Source organism: Strix aluco, chromosome 8 (assembly GCF_031877795.1).
Source record: "Strix aluco isolate bStrAlu1 chromosome 8, bStrAlu1.hap1, whole genome shotgun sequence".
In the NCBI taxonomy this organism is placed as follows: domain Eukaryota; kingdom Metazoa; phylum Chordata; class Aves; order Strigiformes; family Strigidae; genus Strix; species Strix aluco.
This window is the reverse complement of record NC_133938.1, coordinates 33,890,121-33,908,234: the sequence shown is the minus strand read 5'-3', so window position 1 is coordinate 33,908,234 and position 18,114 is coordinate 33,890,121. Positions and strand designations below refer to the sequence as shown.

Below are 18,114 nucleotides of genomic sequence, written 5' to 3'. Positions count from 1 at the left end.
CAACTTGCATGTATCTACAAGATAATCCACAAGGGCTGCCTAGATGTACCTGTTGCTGAAATAGTTAATATTCCAAGGGAACGATGATTGAATTGGAGCTGGACAGAGAAATCCTCAAGAGTCACTGAGTAAAAAGCGACACACACACCCCCCTCAAAAGTTCTATGCGTTTTATTGATTTCTGAGTTCTCCAGGTCTTGAACTAAGGTATTTACAGGCTGCATTGGTCTAGTCTTTAAACTACTAGAAACTGTTTGTGTCCCTGTTACGCTAGTTAACCAGTATTACCTAAAACAATGCATACGCTGAAATGCTGGCTTCATTAAATCTAATTTTTCCCCAATTAACTTTAATGAGATGAGAATTCTCTCAGCAAAGGAACCCTAAAAGGAAGAATTGTCATACCAGGTAACTATGCTAGAGTCTTACCAATAGCCTGAAAAACACCAGTAGTAGCATTTTGCATTAAAACAGCACATCGGAAGAAAATGCAGGGTCTACATTTGTTTAAGGGATCTTTCTAGAAAATCATACTATCGTTCATTTATACAGAGCGACAAGGTTAGTTTCCTGTAAACCTGATTCACATTCTACTTGATATTGTAACTGCAAGATTCTACTTGATACAGTAAGTGCATGCTGGAACAAGGTAACTGAACCTACCATTACAATTTATATTGCACATCTAACCTGTGATATTTAGGCAACAATTCTTAACTACTAATATATTAAACCCAGATGTTTCCATCTTGTAACTGGCCAATACTTCCATGAAGTTCCGGTTGCTTGAGTTTAATCACTGAAGTAATTGAAAGAGAAGATCGATGCAAAGACTGCAACAGCAGCTGCTATTACCACACCTAAAATAACAAAGAAAATGCATTCAGTGAGTGCCAAGGGCAGCACAGTCAGCAGCAGCTAGGGTGTGGAGGGCAGGGTCAAGGTCAAGGACAAGCAGGAGGATAAAGAGCCACCCCAAAAACTATCTACTGCTGCTAAGCCTAAATCTAAAGCTACAACGTCAGATAATTAAATTATAAAAGCTCCATATGACATTTCTAATCAGAGCAGGATCCTTCCAGAAATCCAGCTGACTGTATACTTCTGCAGTACCTTAGCCACGTCCTCTGCACTACTGCTTAATTCTAGGAATCAGATGAGGAAAAATAACAAAAATTTTAAGCTTTAAGAAAGAGAAGCTATGAAAGGTTTTTCTCTTCTGTGTGGCATTACATCTACTCTGTGTTTGTAGCACAACAATCATTTCCCTATTCATTAACATGCTTGTTACTGATGCAGTTGAGAAGATGACAAAAAAACCCCAGAACACCTGAGTGATGATTCAAGGGAAAACATTTTTACATCCAAAGCAAACACATATTTACTGCTACTACTCTTTAATGTTCCAGTTACCATGTTCTACTTCTAAGAATTAATAGAAAACAAAAGTTACTGTTTTGTTGACTGAAGTGTAACTGTATTTTAGTACAAAAAGACAGTCAAAACTCACAGCAAAGAGAACCATACTAAGTGCAGACAGATCTATGAGAACTGGACAAAGGAGTATCATGGAGAAGTTGTATTTGAAAGCAGAGTTCTGTGGCTGGTGTTCCCTGAATTTTTGAGGGTTACCATCAGCACCAAGCCCATACGTATTTGTCAGCTTCAGAAGATTAGCAAGTCACTAGCTGATTTATGGATGCCTGCTTGACAAAGCCATTCAACCGTGTTTATTTTTAAGTACAGAATTATAAAAGTGGTGGCTCTCCAAAAAAGAAATAACACTACATGAGCCTTTTGTATCGACTTGTAGGCTGAAGGAATGCAAATGCCGTTTTTGTTCCAACAGCAGGCTCTGCTTTCTTCCCCAGAAACACCCTGCACCTACAATACTGAAATGGACTCATTTTAGAAAAGTATTGTATGAACTTCACCAGTTTTTTAATAACGCTGTGGATGCTAACTGTACTGAAAGGGCCCATTATAGTTTCTGGATGGCCATAACAAAAATCAGGGAAGTAACATACCCATATTTTGTTGAAGTTTCAACAGCAATGTTGCTTTTGTCAGTTGTTTCTGTGGTGTGTCATCCATGTTGTCAGTAACTGGACAAATATCAACTGCATGGAAATCAAGTGAAGAAGTAAATACCAGGTTAAAAGCTAACAGCTGTGTTTTACAGTTGAATTAATGCAAAAGGACAAGAACTTCATATCAACTTTATAAAGTACATTTATGGTAAAAACAGTTTATTTCAGTAGAAATGGTACAGTAGCAACAGCATAGTACTAAACTATTCTGTATGGCTGAAAGAGTAAAATAAAGAGAAAAAAAAATACATTTGGGAAGGAGTTCCTCTTCCAAAACTCATTTTCCACACCCTGTTCCCAGAGTAAGACATCCAACCCCCTTTACATATCCTGGGGAGAATTTGACTATTCTGAGAGGGAACCACCAAAATGAACCATTAACCACTTTCCAACACCAAAGTTTTCCTTTCAAAGCCATCTGTCAAGAGTTCAGGCTACAGGCAAAACCCACTGCCACTAAAACAGTGAGCCCAGAAACATTTCCCTACCCGATAGCCATAAATGCATTTTTTCAAAGCACAGAAATTCTTTTTTGACGATCCCCTAAAATTACACTTTCAGAGGAGGCATAGAAGGCACATTCCTCTTTGGAACAATTACTAAATCCTTAGACTGCTCAGCCAGGACGTGAGAGAGCTTGTCTCTATCTCCAGACTGATGGGATTCCAAACAAAATATGAATTTCCTTTCCAAAGATTTCACTAATCAATTGGCTATACCCATCTTGTTAAAGAGAGGGAGGAGAGAAAGAAGGGGATTAATCTTGAGTCCTCTGAACCTGTTTGCTTGTCCCACACAGAGCAAGCATGTTTTGGACTACACAGTTCAGTGGTAAGATTACTTGATGGTAGGGGGCCAAAGGTCTTCAAAATTTGCATTCCTGTTTCCAGGATAGTTTGCTAAGACATCACTCATCAAAAGTTCTGATTACAATTCAGTAGCTACTATTGCAGACATCTTCTGGACAAGTCAGCAGTAAGAGAAAGCGTCTGTGCTATTGCAGTGAGATCTGGATGTCTTCAGAAAGAACAGAACGGGCATGTTCAGCTAAGAAAAAAAGCCTAACAGATTGTTCTTGTTCAGAAGATGAAGAAGAAAAAGCCACAGCAGTACCAGATATCAAGTTTTAGCAGCCCATAGACTACTGATCTTAATAAAAATAGATCTCCCATTTCCAGAGTGGGGTTGTCAACCACCTGTAAATTACAAAGTAAATAGTCGAGCAGTAAGGCACATCCCTTGTATGATTCATATGAAAATGATTCATGGAAAAGTACTTTCTCTATCATATCATTAGCTATGGGGGAAATGTATAATCTAGATGTGTGATCAGAAAGGTTGTTTCTGTCATCTAAGATGAGTCGTGCATGATTGTCTTCCAAATCTTAAATCAAACTTGCACAAGATCTGTTGTTATGCAAAAGCACTCAAACTAGACATTTAGGACCAGTCTTTACCCATTTTTACCCTTGAACCCACTGACTTTGTATAGAATGTACTAGAGCAGAGCAATTAGTAACTGTCTGATACGAAACTTAACAAGATAGCAAGATATATAGATATGCACACACATACATATGCACACATGGGGCCTAAATGTTGCTTTGAGACGTCTCTGCAAGTTGCACAAATATGTATAATAAAAATAAGAACACAACATTTCAGTGCAAGGGGTGCTATTTTGAAGAGAAATTATCAAGTATCTCTGAAGCCCACCAGTCCACAGCAAGGCTGTAGTTTCATCATTATTTTTTCTGTGCAAAGGAAAACACACCCTCATCTGCCCAAAATATGAGTAGAAATCTTCAACTAGAGTAAATGCATTACTAATTGCTGCAAGATAACTTTTTAAGTAAGCACCTTAACTAGCACAGTAAGGGCACCACATTCCCTCTGAACCACAACAGTTTTCAATTCATAAATTAATATATAAAACAATAACATATCCCTTTTAGAGAAGCTGACCACCTTTCTTGGGTCACCTTTGAAGTCTACATCCAGCAGGTTTCTTTCTGCTTTAGTTTTGATGAGCAAGTAGGATAGTTTGTGCCCTCTACCTTCATGTTTCTTTGCACCTTCAGAAGAACTGTTGCACTTTTCTGAAGGTAACTTTTGAAGCTGCACATCAAGGTAGCAATGCTCACTTGCTGGAGGGGGCATGGGGAGAAAGAGGAAAAAATAAAAAAAACAAACACCCTTGAGCTATTTAGTTACCAAAGGCATTTATGCCATTAAATTATGGAAGACTTGCACGTGAAGCAGCTGTAGTATAAATCACACAAAGAGTTTTCAAAAGCAGATGCTTTCTAGTATTAATTATATGAATGCTTAATTCTTCATTAATTCTTAAATTTGCTAACGAAGATGGGGATGTGATTACCACTAATGAAGTCTTATTTATGTTTATCCACTCAGGGTATTTAGCACACCACCCTCCCACCCCCTGCACAAAGGAGGAGCAGGGATTTAGTAAAGCCAATCATAAATGCAGAGCTTTCAATTGCTTGTATTAAAGCAGTAAATACCCTGAAACTACAGCGTTAGAGCTATTTATATCTTTCAATTATAAACAGGTCAGTTTTTACTTTCTATTTTCCATGTAACTATTGCAAAGCATAACCCAGTAGTGACCTCACTGGAGAGCTGTTCAAGGAATCAAGAGAATAAAATTGTAGGAGACAGCAGCAGAGGCGTGCTAAGCAAGCACATAAAACTGACCTTCTCAAAATACCATTATTTCATATGTTTTGACTAAAAGCTGCTTAAAAAGTAAAACTTTTGGTTATACTGATTAGATCCTCCTTCTCTCAAGTGCATCTTTTAAAGAGCAACAAAAAAAGAAATTATTTCAAATGCCTGCTCATGTTCTTTAATTTTAAACAATTTTTTTTAATCAGCAAACTTTCCCCAGAACTTCACTATGGATAGCATTTCCATTTAATTCAACGTTAGTGTCTAAGACCACAGGAATTGTGATACAAACAGAAAGGCTGGTGTCAGAATTCACTACAAACCAATTTTCACACCATTACTGAATATAGAGTATTATTGATAAAGATAGCACCAAGCTTTGGGAAAAAACAAATGCTACCCAAACTGGAACGATGCATTGAAAACACCTTTACACAAGGGAAACCACAAACTCTCATTATGTCACAAAACCAGCAATACTTAGACACTTCATACTGAAGTACCAATAAATATCATACTGCAAAATTAATGCTTTTCTTCACACTTCTTACACAAGTTAACAAGTCTAATTTCTAAAAACAGCCTTACTGGTATTAATAAAAGTGTATAAATAAACCACGAGTTAATAACACCATAACAATAATTATCAGAATCAAACAGTGTTGTGCTGATAGCATTGTTACTATCACTGCTATTAACAGAACTCATTCTAAGGACAAACTTTATGGTGTTTATTGGGCCAAGGCCAGTCTCTCAGTTTGTTCTGAAATCCCCTTTCTATGTTTTTTTCCCTTTCCTCTGCTATGCACTTACTTTAATTTACTTTTTTTTTTTTTTTTAAAGAAGAAAATAAATCCCACACACCTAACTATAACCTGCAAGCTACAAGAACACACAAACTCATTTTGTGAGCTATCTGGACATCACATATATTAATGGCATCAAATCTTTGTGAGGCATTGCTGTTAGTCTAATTGTGCTTTCTTCCTACATCCTGATCATACATCCTTACATAAGCAATAAAGCTCAACTGAATCATCTCTCTCCCTCCCACGCCTATCTCCACTGCTACAACAATATTAATTTGTTTCCCTAAGTTATACTAATTCCTTAAAGCTCAGTAATAATTAGCTTTTAAGATTACTAAAGTTACTCTTATAATGCAAGAGAGATTTTTATTGGCTTTCCTGTTTTTCTTGAGGTTCTTGAGCTGTGTACATCTTTGACTTCTTGAGATAATGAGTCAGACTCACTGCTAACAGGTTTAGTTAAAACCTGGGAAAACTGTCTAATTTGGAAAGACATAAGAATCTATGATTAGCTCTGAAATTAAGAAACTCAAAAAACCCTCCAACTAAACAAGTAGGTCAAGCAGAGTATCAGTTACCACAGTTCACCCGACACAGCAAGCTCATGGCTACATTCTCCATTTTTTGTCCTAAATATCAACATTAAAAAGTGTCCAAAGTTCTTATCTGAGAATTAGTGATATTATTTCTTTAAATTTACATTATAAAACCGTAATCTGCAGCTCACATTCACACTGATGGGACAAAAAAGGGAAGAAAAGAAATCTCTTCCATAAGATCACAGGAATTATTATTAGATGCATTTGAACTACAGCTTTGACTCTACATTGAAATCAAAGTCGTATGGGGAAAAAAAAAAACAGGAAACAATACAAACCAGAAATATTCAGAAAAATAAAGTCAGTAACCAGATTCTCCAAAATATCTGTATTAAAATGAATGTAAGAGTCTCATAATCAGATCATAAACTTGTAAGACATTCAGCAGAAAATGAAAAGCTCTCTCCATTTCCTTTCCATTTTGGGTCAGTCACAAAACTTCAGTTTTGGGCACTGCATTTGATACATAAATGAAAACACTCAGAACAAAGAAAGGTACTTGGTATTTTTGAAAGTCAGGTTTTAGCATGAGATCATCCTGGAAGACACATTCAAGAATATATGTATTTTTTAATATTTAGTGAAAAAAACAGTAGATTTGAGTCAAGCTTTCAACTTCTTATTCTAACTTATTCTTAGTATCAGAACTACTCAGCTCTTAAACCACCAGAGTTGAACTACTAAAAAAGTAACCAGAACATAAAGCTTTACAAGTTTTTCTTAACAGTTTATTTGCCAATATAGATCACCCTGAATTCATGTGCAGAGTAATGTACACAAACCTTGTTCAACCATATATTTATGTATCTACGGTAGCTCATGAGCCGTAACCATGGTTGCACAGATAATGCAGTGAAAAAGCAAAGCATTTGAGAGAAGAGAGAGAGAGACATTTGTTTTAAGTCAGATACAAAACCTGCAAGAACCCTTACCACTTTTCACAAATATATTAAACTGTAACTAGATTGATATAAACCTTTAGAGCTTGATACAAAGTAAGCCAACTTTAAGCATATCTATATCTAGATAAAACTGGCCTATGCCATTAGTCAGTGTTTTCGTAATCCATGATGCAGTCTATCCTGGTTCTCAGATACTGTATTTACCTGTGTTAATCTCCTCTGCTATATGGATATCTTCAGCTTGCACAGATTGATCCAACATCTCAACAAAACGTTCCTGAATTTCTCCAGTGGCCTCATCACCAAATTTATAATCACTGAGCATCACATTGGATCCAGCAACAGGGACAAACAGTCTTTGAGGCAAGACATGATATTCCCTCTCAAAATCTAAAAGAAAAGGAGGAAAAATACCATCCAACTAAAAGCCTTGCCAGTTATGATAAGATTCCTCATTAATCTCTGACCATAAGATACAGCTATTGCAAAAGAACTGCTCAAGGTTTCCATGTAAAAACCCTGTTTTCTGGCATCGCTTGTTCAGTTGCTACTGTTTTGTGAAAGTTTTGGCTGCTATTATACTGATTTATGTTCTAATGATCTCTCTATAAATGCCCAAGACACCTCCAAACTAGACCATAAAATGTTAAACAGACCTTTTTTTTCACGTTTAGAATGACTGGCAAAAGAACTCCGGGAAAGACTGCAGATAAGAGCGTACACAGAACAGCACATGATTTCAATACCACAAAGGATTGCAAACATTTGGCTGCTTTACGCCATAAACCACAAAGTACGGGTGCCACCTAAAGAGGAAACTGAGAACTGCATGCAATTGAAAACAAGCTTAAATCATACAAGTTGGATAAAGCTGGCTAACAGCAGAAGGAACCACGTTAGCCTAAAGTAAATGGTAATTCCGAGCATGAATCGTTTTTCCTTACACGATCAAACTGTTTCCATTTCTTTTCACTACCAAAGATAGTATCTTTTTAAAGGCTTTCCTTTATATAGGATCTTCAAACCGATTTTTCAGTTAACTAATATTTAAAAAAAACACCAAAACAATACCAGAAGATAACTTGACACCATTGCACTGACTCAAAGAAGTTTAAAGAATCACCCAGCATGAGCTAGGAGATCTGGTCTCAGCATATACCCCTTAGTTTTTAATATAATCACAACAGGAAGTTTTACTTCCATTAGATCAATGTGCATTGTGTTCTGGCCACTGCATGGTGCCCTGTTAAATTCAAGCTAACACAATCCAGCAATTATTCATGGTGCTGAAATAAGATCTACTTATTTAAAAGACACAAAGCCAGTAAAATAGTATTTGATGAAGAAAAATAAATCCAGGGGGCAGAGACAACACAAATTATATATTTGTATAGTTAAAAAAAAAAAAAATAGTCAGGATACTTCTTCACACCATAATCACTACATACAATGCCAGATTTAATTTAATGGAGATGAACTACTGAACTTCAGAGCTCATGCTTACTAGGATTCATAACTCAGGTGATACAAGGACATGGAAGGCCATGTCCAGATGGTTCTTTTAATCCTACCAAGTTTCAGCATACTTCAATATTAACAGCAATACTGTACAGTGATTTAAAAAAAAAAAAACAAAAAAAAAAACAAACCAAAAAAAAAAAAAAAACAAAAACAAATTTAAAATGTGCAAGTTACAGGCAGAACTTCAGAGACAGGAGTTTCAACTACAAAATTTTTAAAAATTAAAAAATTTCTGATCAGTGAGCAAGAAGCTGAAATTGCATGTTATGGTCATGAGAAAGGAACACAAACCTTGTGTGAAAACTGTGATGCCAAAGAACGTACCTGAACTTAACAAAAATTCTCATGATTTAAGAAAAATTCAAGGCTGCCAAACAAATTACACTATTCGTTTTTTATCCTGTTCTAACCAAAGCAGAATTTTCTATGAGAACCAAACTTCACTGCAAATGTAAGCTGTTTTTTTCTCTGAATTCCTACTTTTTTTGTGAGGTCCTTCATTTATAATGAGATCTTCAAACAATATTTCACAACGATCACTCAATGTGTTTATTATGTCTCTCTTCAAAGCCTGCAAGGACAAAGCAAAAACATCAGTAATATAAAAGCCATTTGCAAAGCTTTTGACTACTAAGAAACAACAAGAGTCCCTCACAGGGTTTAACCCATGTTGAAAGAATATTATTCCAGAAAATAAAAACTTTCAAGAGAATTTTAAGAGTCCACTAAGGAAAAGTTAATATCAAAAGAATTAAAATCAAAAAAGAAAACAACAAAAATGAAAAGCTGAGAAAAATGTTTTCTTAGAGTAAGAACTGACAACTTCTAGACATTACTATTAAAAAGAAAAATAATCACAAGGCATTGACTCAATAAGGGAAAAAAAAAAAAAATCACTGAACAAATAAAGCTGTATTTTCCCTCTACACATACAAAAATAGTCTGTAGCCTTTTCTTAATTCTAAATTAAATTAAAATAAAAATTAATTTAGAAATTTTAGATTTCTAAAAGTGAAAAAGAAACTGAATCCATCACACATGCACACAGATGGTTTCTAAAGAAGCCCTTATGTTCGAGGGGACGAACACCTTGATGCCAGTTTAGACCATGATGTTTTGGCAAAGAAAAACCAGTATGACAAATTTCATGTACTTCAGAAAAATGCTTTTTTTAACCACCTTTTCACTACCTGAATAGCTTCTTTGACTTTTGGCTTGTTGTTATGTACGTAGGCTCTGCATTTCACAGCACCTTTGAGATTTATGGAACCACTGCAGACCTGGACTGTAGCTGTTGATCTATGACTTGAACTCTGGGACTGAAAAATAAACATGGTTCAGTTTTATCTTGTTACCTAGGCACTTACAGCACGAATAACAAAAACAGAGCTAGGAAATTACTAGCATACCTTAGATGTTTACATATAACCTGTTTTCCCTCATAATTCAGAACTCTAATTTTTATTTTTTTTCTAGCTTTCTTAGTGAAGACTGAAAATGCCTCTCCTTTTTCATTACGGAAAATTTATTTACTTTTCCAGATATTCCATTTCTTGCAATTTATATATTTGTGTCTATAAGACTTCTAAAACTTTTCAGGCAAGTGGCTTGTGACTAATATCAATACTATAATCTAGAAATATTTTTAAGATTTTTTTGGTTTTTTGAACGATGAAGTCTGAATGTTTACTATATAGTAGACATAGCCTATGATATCCTGAGAGTCATCCCATCAGTCAGTGCTAGATTATATATGTGGTCACATTGAGAACTGTATCAAACTGTTGCCTAGAAATATTCGCCCTAATTACCAAAACAATGAGTGTGCTGCATGAGGCACTCTAAGACAACACCTGGAAACACCGGGATGCATAACTTTCACATGAACTGCATCAACTACCTCTGCCAAAATAAAAAGCTTTCCTTTCTCTGAGGCAATTAACCACCGGAACAACGTAACAACAAAAGAAGTCGAGATACTCATCAAGTCTTTAAAATGGCATTTTATACATTTCTAAAAGTTTTGCTAAACATAACTTCAGAGAATCTAGGAACTATCTGACAAAGCGGGACAGCCTGTGCTGTGCATGAAGCCTACAAAACAATGTCTGGACACATTTGGACTTTAGGACCCAGTCTCAGGCACCTAATTCAGGGTTCAGGTCAACATAACCTCTGGTAGAGAGGAAACTTCTGACACAGACCCAACAGCTCCAGACTATGATTCAGCTCACAGGATCTGCACCTTAATCCAGAACTAGTGACTGAGCTTCTGATGAAAGCATTCAAGTAAATGTGCGTAGCTAGCCATGGCAAGTTGAAGTGTGAGGGTGATACTGAACTTCAGAATGATTTAAAGTCACCTTGAAATCAACACATGCAGGTACGTACAGATACCCTACTATTAAATTAATTAGTTCACGGGACTCCATTTCTATAATCAGTTTTTCAAATTTTCCTTGCAGCATACTGTGCAATTCTTCAGCAACATGGTTATCACTGCACAAGAACTTTTAAAGACATGAAATACGCAGATTTGTCCACAATCAGTTTCACAGTCAATAACTGGGGGCGGGGGGGGAAGTCTTAGGATTAAGTAAACTGGATTTCTAGACAATAATTCAGAATGTTATTTTATTTTTTATTCTATTTTAGAAGACAACAGCGAGGTTATACTTTACGAACCACTAAATACTTACCAACTGTGTCAGAACCTTGACATCAGAAAACTGAGTGCTGGACTGAGTATTTCCTCTTAATTTTTTCTGAGGGAAGAAAAATTCCTTGTATCATGAAACATGAAAAAAGATCTCCCTGAATCAGCCTCCTCACTGTGGTATAAAATGTGCCCTAGTCTATAGCTTTTAAGAGAGAAAAATGGTGCATAGAAAACAGCCATGAGAATATAATTACAAAACTAAAAGGAGAGATTCAGTCATCAGCCAAACAAGGCACTTCCACTCTGTTAAACATTTAGACATACGTAGGTCTTAGAAATCTTATCACCTACATTCACACCTTACTTATGTTTTTTAGTGAGACAGCATATAGAAAAATTTTTAGTCAAACTTTACATATAATTATTGTGTTCACATTGCCAGAAGAGGCAATCTGCAGCAATGAAGATGGGAACACAAGCGGTCCTGAGATTAGTTACCTGACACAGGCCAATTAGATCAACAAATATTGTACAGAAGGCATCTCAGCCAATGCTTTATCTCTAACTACAGAGGTTCTAACTACACATCTATCAGAGTTCAATTCCTTGTTGTTCGGTACTCACCTGCCCTTCCAGTAGCTCTGTATCATCATCTTTAATTTGTCCATTGATCAGAAAAACACTGTCTTCTATCTGTTTTGACCATCGATTTAACCCATTCTTTAAAAAAGTGCAAACACAAAAATCTCATGAGAAAAAAGAATTTCACTAAAAGAGTTGGATAGTATGCTAAAATTATAGAAATACATGTTTCAACAGTTACTCCAAGAGAGTTTTAAAGTCTCTGAAAAATCTGTCTATATGCTTTTCTGAAACTAAATCTTAAAACCAGCATGTTCAGAATATATCCCTTAAGAAACAAGCATTTCAAAAAACTGAAGTGCTACCCCAGGGATTTCATTTATGTAGAGAGGGATGCAGCCTACTGAAAGTCAATTCATATTAAAAGCACCCCATACCCCTGTTCTCAGTGGATGTAACCTTTCACCAGGTGAAGCAGAAGAGACTTTAGTTTGACAATTGCAAATAATTTTGAGCAAAGGAAACTGTCAACACTAAGCACAGCAGAAGAAAAGCTATCCACATTTTTTATACTATGAATGCTTCATAGGACCTTCAAATTACATGTAAAAGAGGAATACCTGTCAAATATTCTCCACTGTTTAGTTCTACTCCACTCACACTATTGAAATCTTTCTTTCTCGCTTTATTTTCAACAGAAAAAGTAGGGTAGAGACCAACTACAAAACTGGTGCAGCCGGTTAGTTACCTTGGTATTCTTCTCCAAGTCATGGTTTGGTGAAGTAGCAAGCAGTGGAATGTGAATATTAACATTTACTGTGCAATCCAAAGCTAACCAGGAAGCAGAGAGAGCACTCTGATATTTCCAATCTGCTGGTTTAGCTGAACTCTGAGAGCAGAAAAAAAAACAATAAAGCATCTATACAAAACACTGTATAACTCAATTATTTTTTTTTTTAAAGATTATTTGTTACACATTAAAATCTGTACATGACACAGAGGGTGACCAGCTTACCTTTGGATCTTGGACATCATAGGTTCGGCAAACTACTCTTTGCTACTTAAAGAAAAAGATCCAGTGAAAAGCAAAAAACCGAGCAAGAACAATTCGTAATTAACTTGGTCCTTTACTTCTTTGTTGAGCTAATTTATGCTCTGAAGAAAGTTCTCACCTTTCATTAGCGTAAAAAAGTGGAAAAACATTTGACTGTAAACTCCAACTATCATAATGATGCTGTCCCATCTCTTACAAATATATTAAGATCAATAGGTATTCACAGGGAGACCACCAATGCACCAATTTGCAATTTGTCCTCGTCTCTCTCACCTAAGGAAACACCTTGCTTTCTCTACTTGAATTACCTCATTATCAACAGACCCAGCACTCTTCTGCACCACTAGTACACATCCCACATGCCCGCTACTTCCCCACTTCCCTGTAAGTTATCACTGATAACAGCAAGCTCAATAAACTATACAGTATTTTAGATGTTTTTTTCAATTTATGCAAAGCAAAACTGACTGGGGAAGGCAAAATTTGATGCCACCACATCAACAAACCTAACATTAAGAAATGATGAAAATTTTGCACGGCTAAGAGGGTCAATAGTCTTACTCATGGCTAATCAGAAACCTTCATGATTTCACCTTACTGATCTGAATTCAAACTTAACTTCCTCCTCCCAATTTATCATTCACTCAGAAATCACTACAGAAAAGAGGTTGGGGGTAGCAGTCTCAATCAATAAAGCTTGCTCATAAAGGATACTTTTTTGTAGCAGAACAGATTTGAAGAGCTGCTCTGTCCGAGACCTCCTCCTCAGCAGGTTTCCAGAGCCGCCTTTTAGTCAAGGACTTTTCCACTGAGAAGATTAGCTAAAGATAAAAACAAGTATTATGGATTTTCCCACAAAAAAAAGGCATTATAATTTCTGGAAAATAGTCTTGTACTAAAGTTCTAAGTCCAAGCAATATCATAATTATGTATAAATGGGAAATACAGCTTACATGTCACATTAAAAGAACATTCAACAAAGATTCATAGGCAACTACTCCAAAGCAAATGTTGTTTGTGAAATCTTAATTCAGCTTCCTCGTAAATCAAACCAAGCAACACACATTCACGTATTCAACTTGTATGCTTTTCTCCTTGTAAAAATACTACAGCTTTATGCCTACTAGTCGAGGATCAGGAAAAACAGCTGTGCAAAATGGCTACTAGATTCACAGAATCACAGAATCATCTAGGTTGGAAAAGACCTTGAAGATCATCCAGTCCAACCATTGACCTAACACTGACTGTTCCCAACTACACCAGATCCCTAAGCACTAAGTCAACTTTACTCTTAAATACCTCCAGGGATGGGGACTCCACCACCTCCCTGGGCAGCCCATTCCAACGCCCAACAACCCCTTCTGGAAAGAAATGCTTCCTAATATCCAGTCTAAACCTTCCCTGGCGCAACTTGAGGCCATTACCTCTTGTCCTATCACTCATTACTTGGTTGAAGAGACTCATCCCCCCTCTCTGCACCCTCCTTTCAGGTAGTTGTAGAGGGCGATGAGGTCTCCCCTCAGCCTCCTCTTCTCCAGACTAAACCCCCCCAGTTCCCTCAGCCACTCCTCGTACGACATGTGCTCCAGACCCTTCACGAGCTTCTTCAGTAACCACAACGGAAACACAATTGCATTGCACTGCCAAAACTGAATCTTGGAACTTAGGCTTCAAAACCTACTCATGCTTAAATCACTTACCATGCCTACCTTATGAAAACTATAAAATGAACCTACATCTACAGAACAGAAACTAAATATGGCACTAGATGCCCCAGTACTGTAACAAAAATGCATTTTAAGTCTATCAGACAGTAGCACATTCTAAGTAGTTTTTAAATATAACCCCACACACCTAAGTCAAACACCGCTAGTTCTATACAAGATACTCCTTTTAAAGGAATCAGAGCTATAGATCTTTCATTATTGTAAACATCTCTAATCTGAACAATTCATTCAGGAAAAAAAGCTAACATGCTACCATTACTAACAATTGTGCCACAAGGATTTAGCTCAATATAAACCTCAAAGATGTTTTCCTTATGCCAGAATGTCTGTTTTCAGTAAACACAATGAGATCTGCTATTGCAGTAACAAACATCACAAGAAACAGAAATTCAGCTAGTACAAGCTGTGGTACAGTTCCACAGGACAGCGATTTCTGTGGTTTCCATCTCAAAACCATATATCAAACCAGAATATTTGTGCTTTTAAAAATAAAGCAACAAAGCAACCACATATACTCAACTCAATGATAGAGAATTACTCAAATACACACCTAAAGGTATTCCTATTTCCACCAGGAAGTCTACTTACCTTACGCAAAGCATTTTGACTATCTTTTGACAGTTCTGGAGTTGCAATAATAAATACACCAAGAACTAATAAGCCTCCAGGAAGCATTCTAGAAACCTTAAAAATAAAAATGAGCATTTATTAATAGGAATCAGAGATCTAGCAACCATGTAACTGGATATATCAAAAATGTATAATCAGACAAGTATGCATCAAGAGCAGAAATTAAATAAGCAAGACTGCTTTTCACTTTTAGGTTCCTCTGAAATGTAGGAACACATCTCAGATTTTCTCGCTCCAGTCCTGTTAAGCCTTTATTTCTTCATGAACTTTGAAAACAATATAGATATTTTGGTTTAAAATATCTATGCCTAGCACAGTTAGGAAGGTTCTTTTTATAGAAAAAGGCTTGAGATTACACTAGTGATGAAATAGTTTTTTGTTGATCTTATTTCCTTTCTCTTCCTCCCATCCCCTTCACTAACTCAGACTGTGCTACCTGACTGGCGTGTGTAGTTATCCATTCTTCATCAACGGATGCCAGTTTTGAAGGACTGATGTGGTCTTCCTTCTGCTCCTCCTTTGGAGGCGTTCGAACAGCCCGAATTACGTAGTCTCTTTGTGGGGAACACTTTCAAAAACACCAATATAAGCAACATACCATGAGACTGATATCCAGTCTGAGAATATACTGCATAACATAGTAAATATAAGGGCTGCTTTACACTAGGTATTGTTAAACTCTATAGTAATCTGTTACAAAAATAATTCCTTCATGATTTTTTTTTGCCTTTGCCTTAAAGCTTTGTTTAGCGATAAATTTTATCTTCACGATTTTAATTTCTTTTCTGTGAGTCATATCTTTCACAAAACGATTTTAAAAGACTTGAGTAGTTGGCTGACACTGCAAACCCTTTACAGAAGTCCCTTCTGGTCATATTACCACCCTCCTGCATTATACAAGCTCAATGTGATGTTACTAGACTACTTATCCTAGATAATTAAGGCCAAGGGGGTTTTCCCCTATTATCATGACTGAATGGAACAGAATTCAGATATTACACTTACCTGCCCTATTAACAGGCCAGTGACATAAGGCTTTAAGTTTGTGCTGAGGTCTGAAAGATACTGCCCAATAGCTTCCTCAACAAAGTAAGTTCTACCCATTGCTGCAGGTTTAAGACTAAGTATTATAGCTCCAACCTGCAAAACAGAGTGTATAAAGTCAAAGAAAGTATAAATACTATACCTGTTACATAAAAATAAGTCTCACACAAAGATCCTGAATAGATTAATACTTTATCTGTCAACAAAGGTTACTTGAGTAGCTTCATGGTCCGCCGAGTTTGGTTTTTTAAATGAAAAGCGTAAGTCTCTATACTGGAGAAAGAAGTATGTGACCCTTACCTGAAAGAAAACTATTTTAAATACCTGCCACTGAAATGACATGGCAAGTCATGCAAGTAAATGCTAGGAAAAACATGTCTCCAAACAATTTCTCGCTGCATTATGTTTCACAGAGAATCACAGAATCATCTAGGTTGGAAGGGGCCTTGAAGATCACCTAGTCCAACCATTAACCCAGCACTGACAGATCTCAACTACACCATATCTCTAAGCACTATGTCAACCCGCCTCTTGAACACCTCCAGGGATGGGGACTCCACCACCTCCCTGGGCAGCCCATTCCAACGCCTGACCACATTATACAGAAATACTTCCTAATATCCAGTCCAAACCCTCCCTGGCACAACTCGAGGCCATCACCTCTTGTCCCATCACTTATTACTTGATTAAAGAGGCTCATCCCCAGCTTTCTGCAACCTCCTTTCAGGTAGTTTCATCAGAGGCCAGAATATAAAGTGTGCATTTTTGCATTCTTATTCCTCTTTGACAGAGTTGCTAAATTCCACACTTCTACTTAAACATGCCATGCACAATTGTCATTCCAGTCCTAAGGCACTAGAGGAGGAGCATCTGTGGAGCATCCAAACACCATTCTCACAGCTGCCGTCAGCAGCCATACAAATCACAGACATGGGGACTGCCACAAACACTTCTCCCTTCCGTGCGGCCCTGTTCTGAAAACTGCTTCGCACGTTGAGGACTTTCACGACAACTGACTGTGAAAAAGCTGAAGCTAAAGATCACACGGTGAGGAAGCAAAGGGCATTCTGAGTCCCCGCAGAGGTGTCTGCTGGAGAAAGCGGCACAGGGATGGCAGAGCTGAACCTGTGGACTGGGGCGCGGAGAAAGGCTGTCACCCACCTCACCCCGCCTCAGCCCACGCAGCCGGGCCGACAGCCCCTCCGCACCGCCTGCGCCCACACTGGAGCCCGGCCCAAAGCTCGGCGGCCGCTCCCGCGCAGCTCCCCCACCGCCCCGGGGCGCGGGCCGCCCCCAGCGCTCCCCGCACTGGCCTGACGGGCGCGGCCGCCGCCGGGTCCCCAAGCTCGGCCACCGCCACCTCAGCGCCGCCGCCTCAGCCGAGCCCTGAGGCGGCCACCGGCCGCGTCACCGTCAGGCGCCTCCCGCGCCCGGCGCGGCGGGATGACGCCACGAACCCCGGCCCGAGCGCGGGAAAAGGCCCCGCGGAGGGAGAGCGCAGCGCCGGCGCCGCCATGCTTGGAGCGGCAGAAGCGGTGACACCTCCCCCTGCACCCCGCGGGCGCACAGGACACCTTAGGAGGCCTAGCGGCCTCGTGTCGAGCTTGGAGACGAAGCCCTCGGGCCTCCTGTCTCGATTTTAGCAGGTTTCATGCACCAACCAGCGACTCTCGCCTCACCCAACATGGCGGAAAGAGCCGCCTTACCGGAAGCGGAAGTGCCCGTGGGCGCATTCTGCGTGCGCCTGGAAAACTACACTTCCTATGATGCCTCAGGGCACGGCCCACCGGCGCCATTCCTGCGCCT

The 18,114-nt window shown here is 38.2% G+C and overlaps 1 protein-coding gene across 4 annotated transcripts; it reads right to left on the bottom strand.

The window, feature by feature from the left end:
- Window positions 1–155: 155 nt before the first annotated feature.
- On the bottom strand, window positions 156–17,983 carry ODR4 (odr-4 GPCR localization factor homolog). Of its 4 annotated transcripts, XM_074833147.1 has the most exons (14): window positions 17,470–17,790; window positions 16,270–16,404; window positions 15,701–15,832; window positions 15,223–15,318; window positions 13,622–13,728; window positions 12,869–12,905; window positions 12,602–12,742; window positions 11,896–11,991; window positions 11,312–11,377; window positions 9,803–9,931; window positions 9,093–9,183; window positions 7,296–7,481; window positions 2,028–2,120; window positions 156–860 (listed from the first exon to the last, which is right to left on the bottom strand). In XM_074833147.1, the coding sequence occupies exons 2-14, from the start codon at window positions 16,366–16,368 to the stop codon at window positions 793–795; spliced, it is 1,341 nt and encodes a 446-aa protein (XP_074689248.1). In that variant the 5' UTR covers window positions 16,369–16,404; window positions 17,470–17,790; the 3' UTR covers window positions 156–792. The 4 variants fall into 4 exon arrangements, with proteins under 4 accessions (XP_074689248.1, XP_074689247.1, XP_074689246.1 ...); XM_074833146.1 differs by lacking the exons at window positions 156–860; window positions 2,028–2,120; window positions 17,470–17,790 and adding exons at window positions 3,597–4,237; window positions 17,883–17,983; XM_074833145.1 differs by lacking the exons at window positions 156–860; window positions 2,028–2,120 and adding an exon at window positions 3,597–4,237 and having other exon boundaries at window positions 17,622–17,808.
- Window positions 17,984–18,114: the final 131 nt, after the last annotated feature.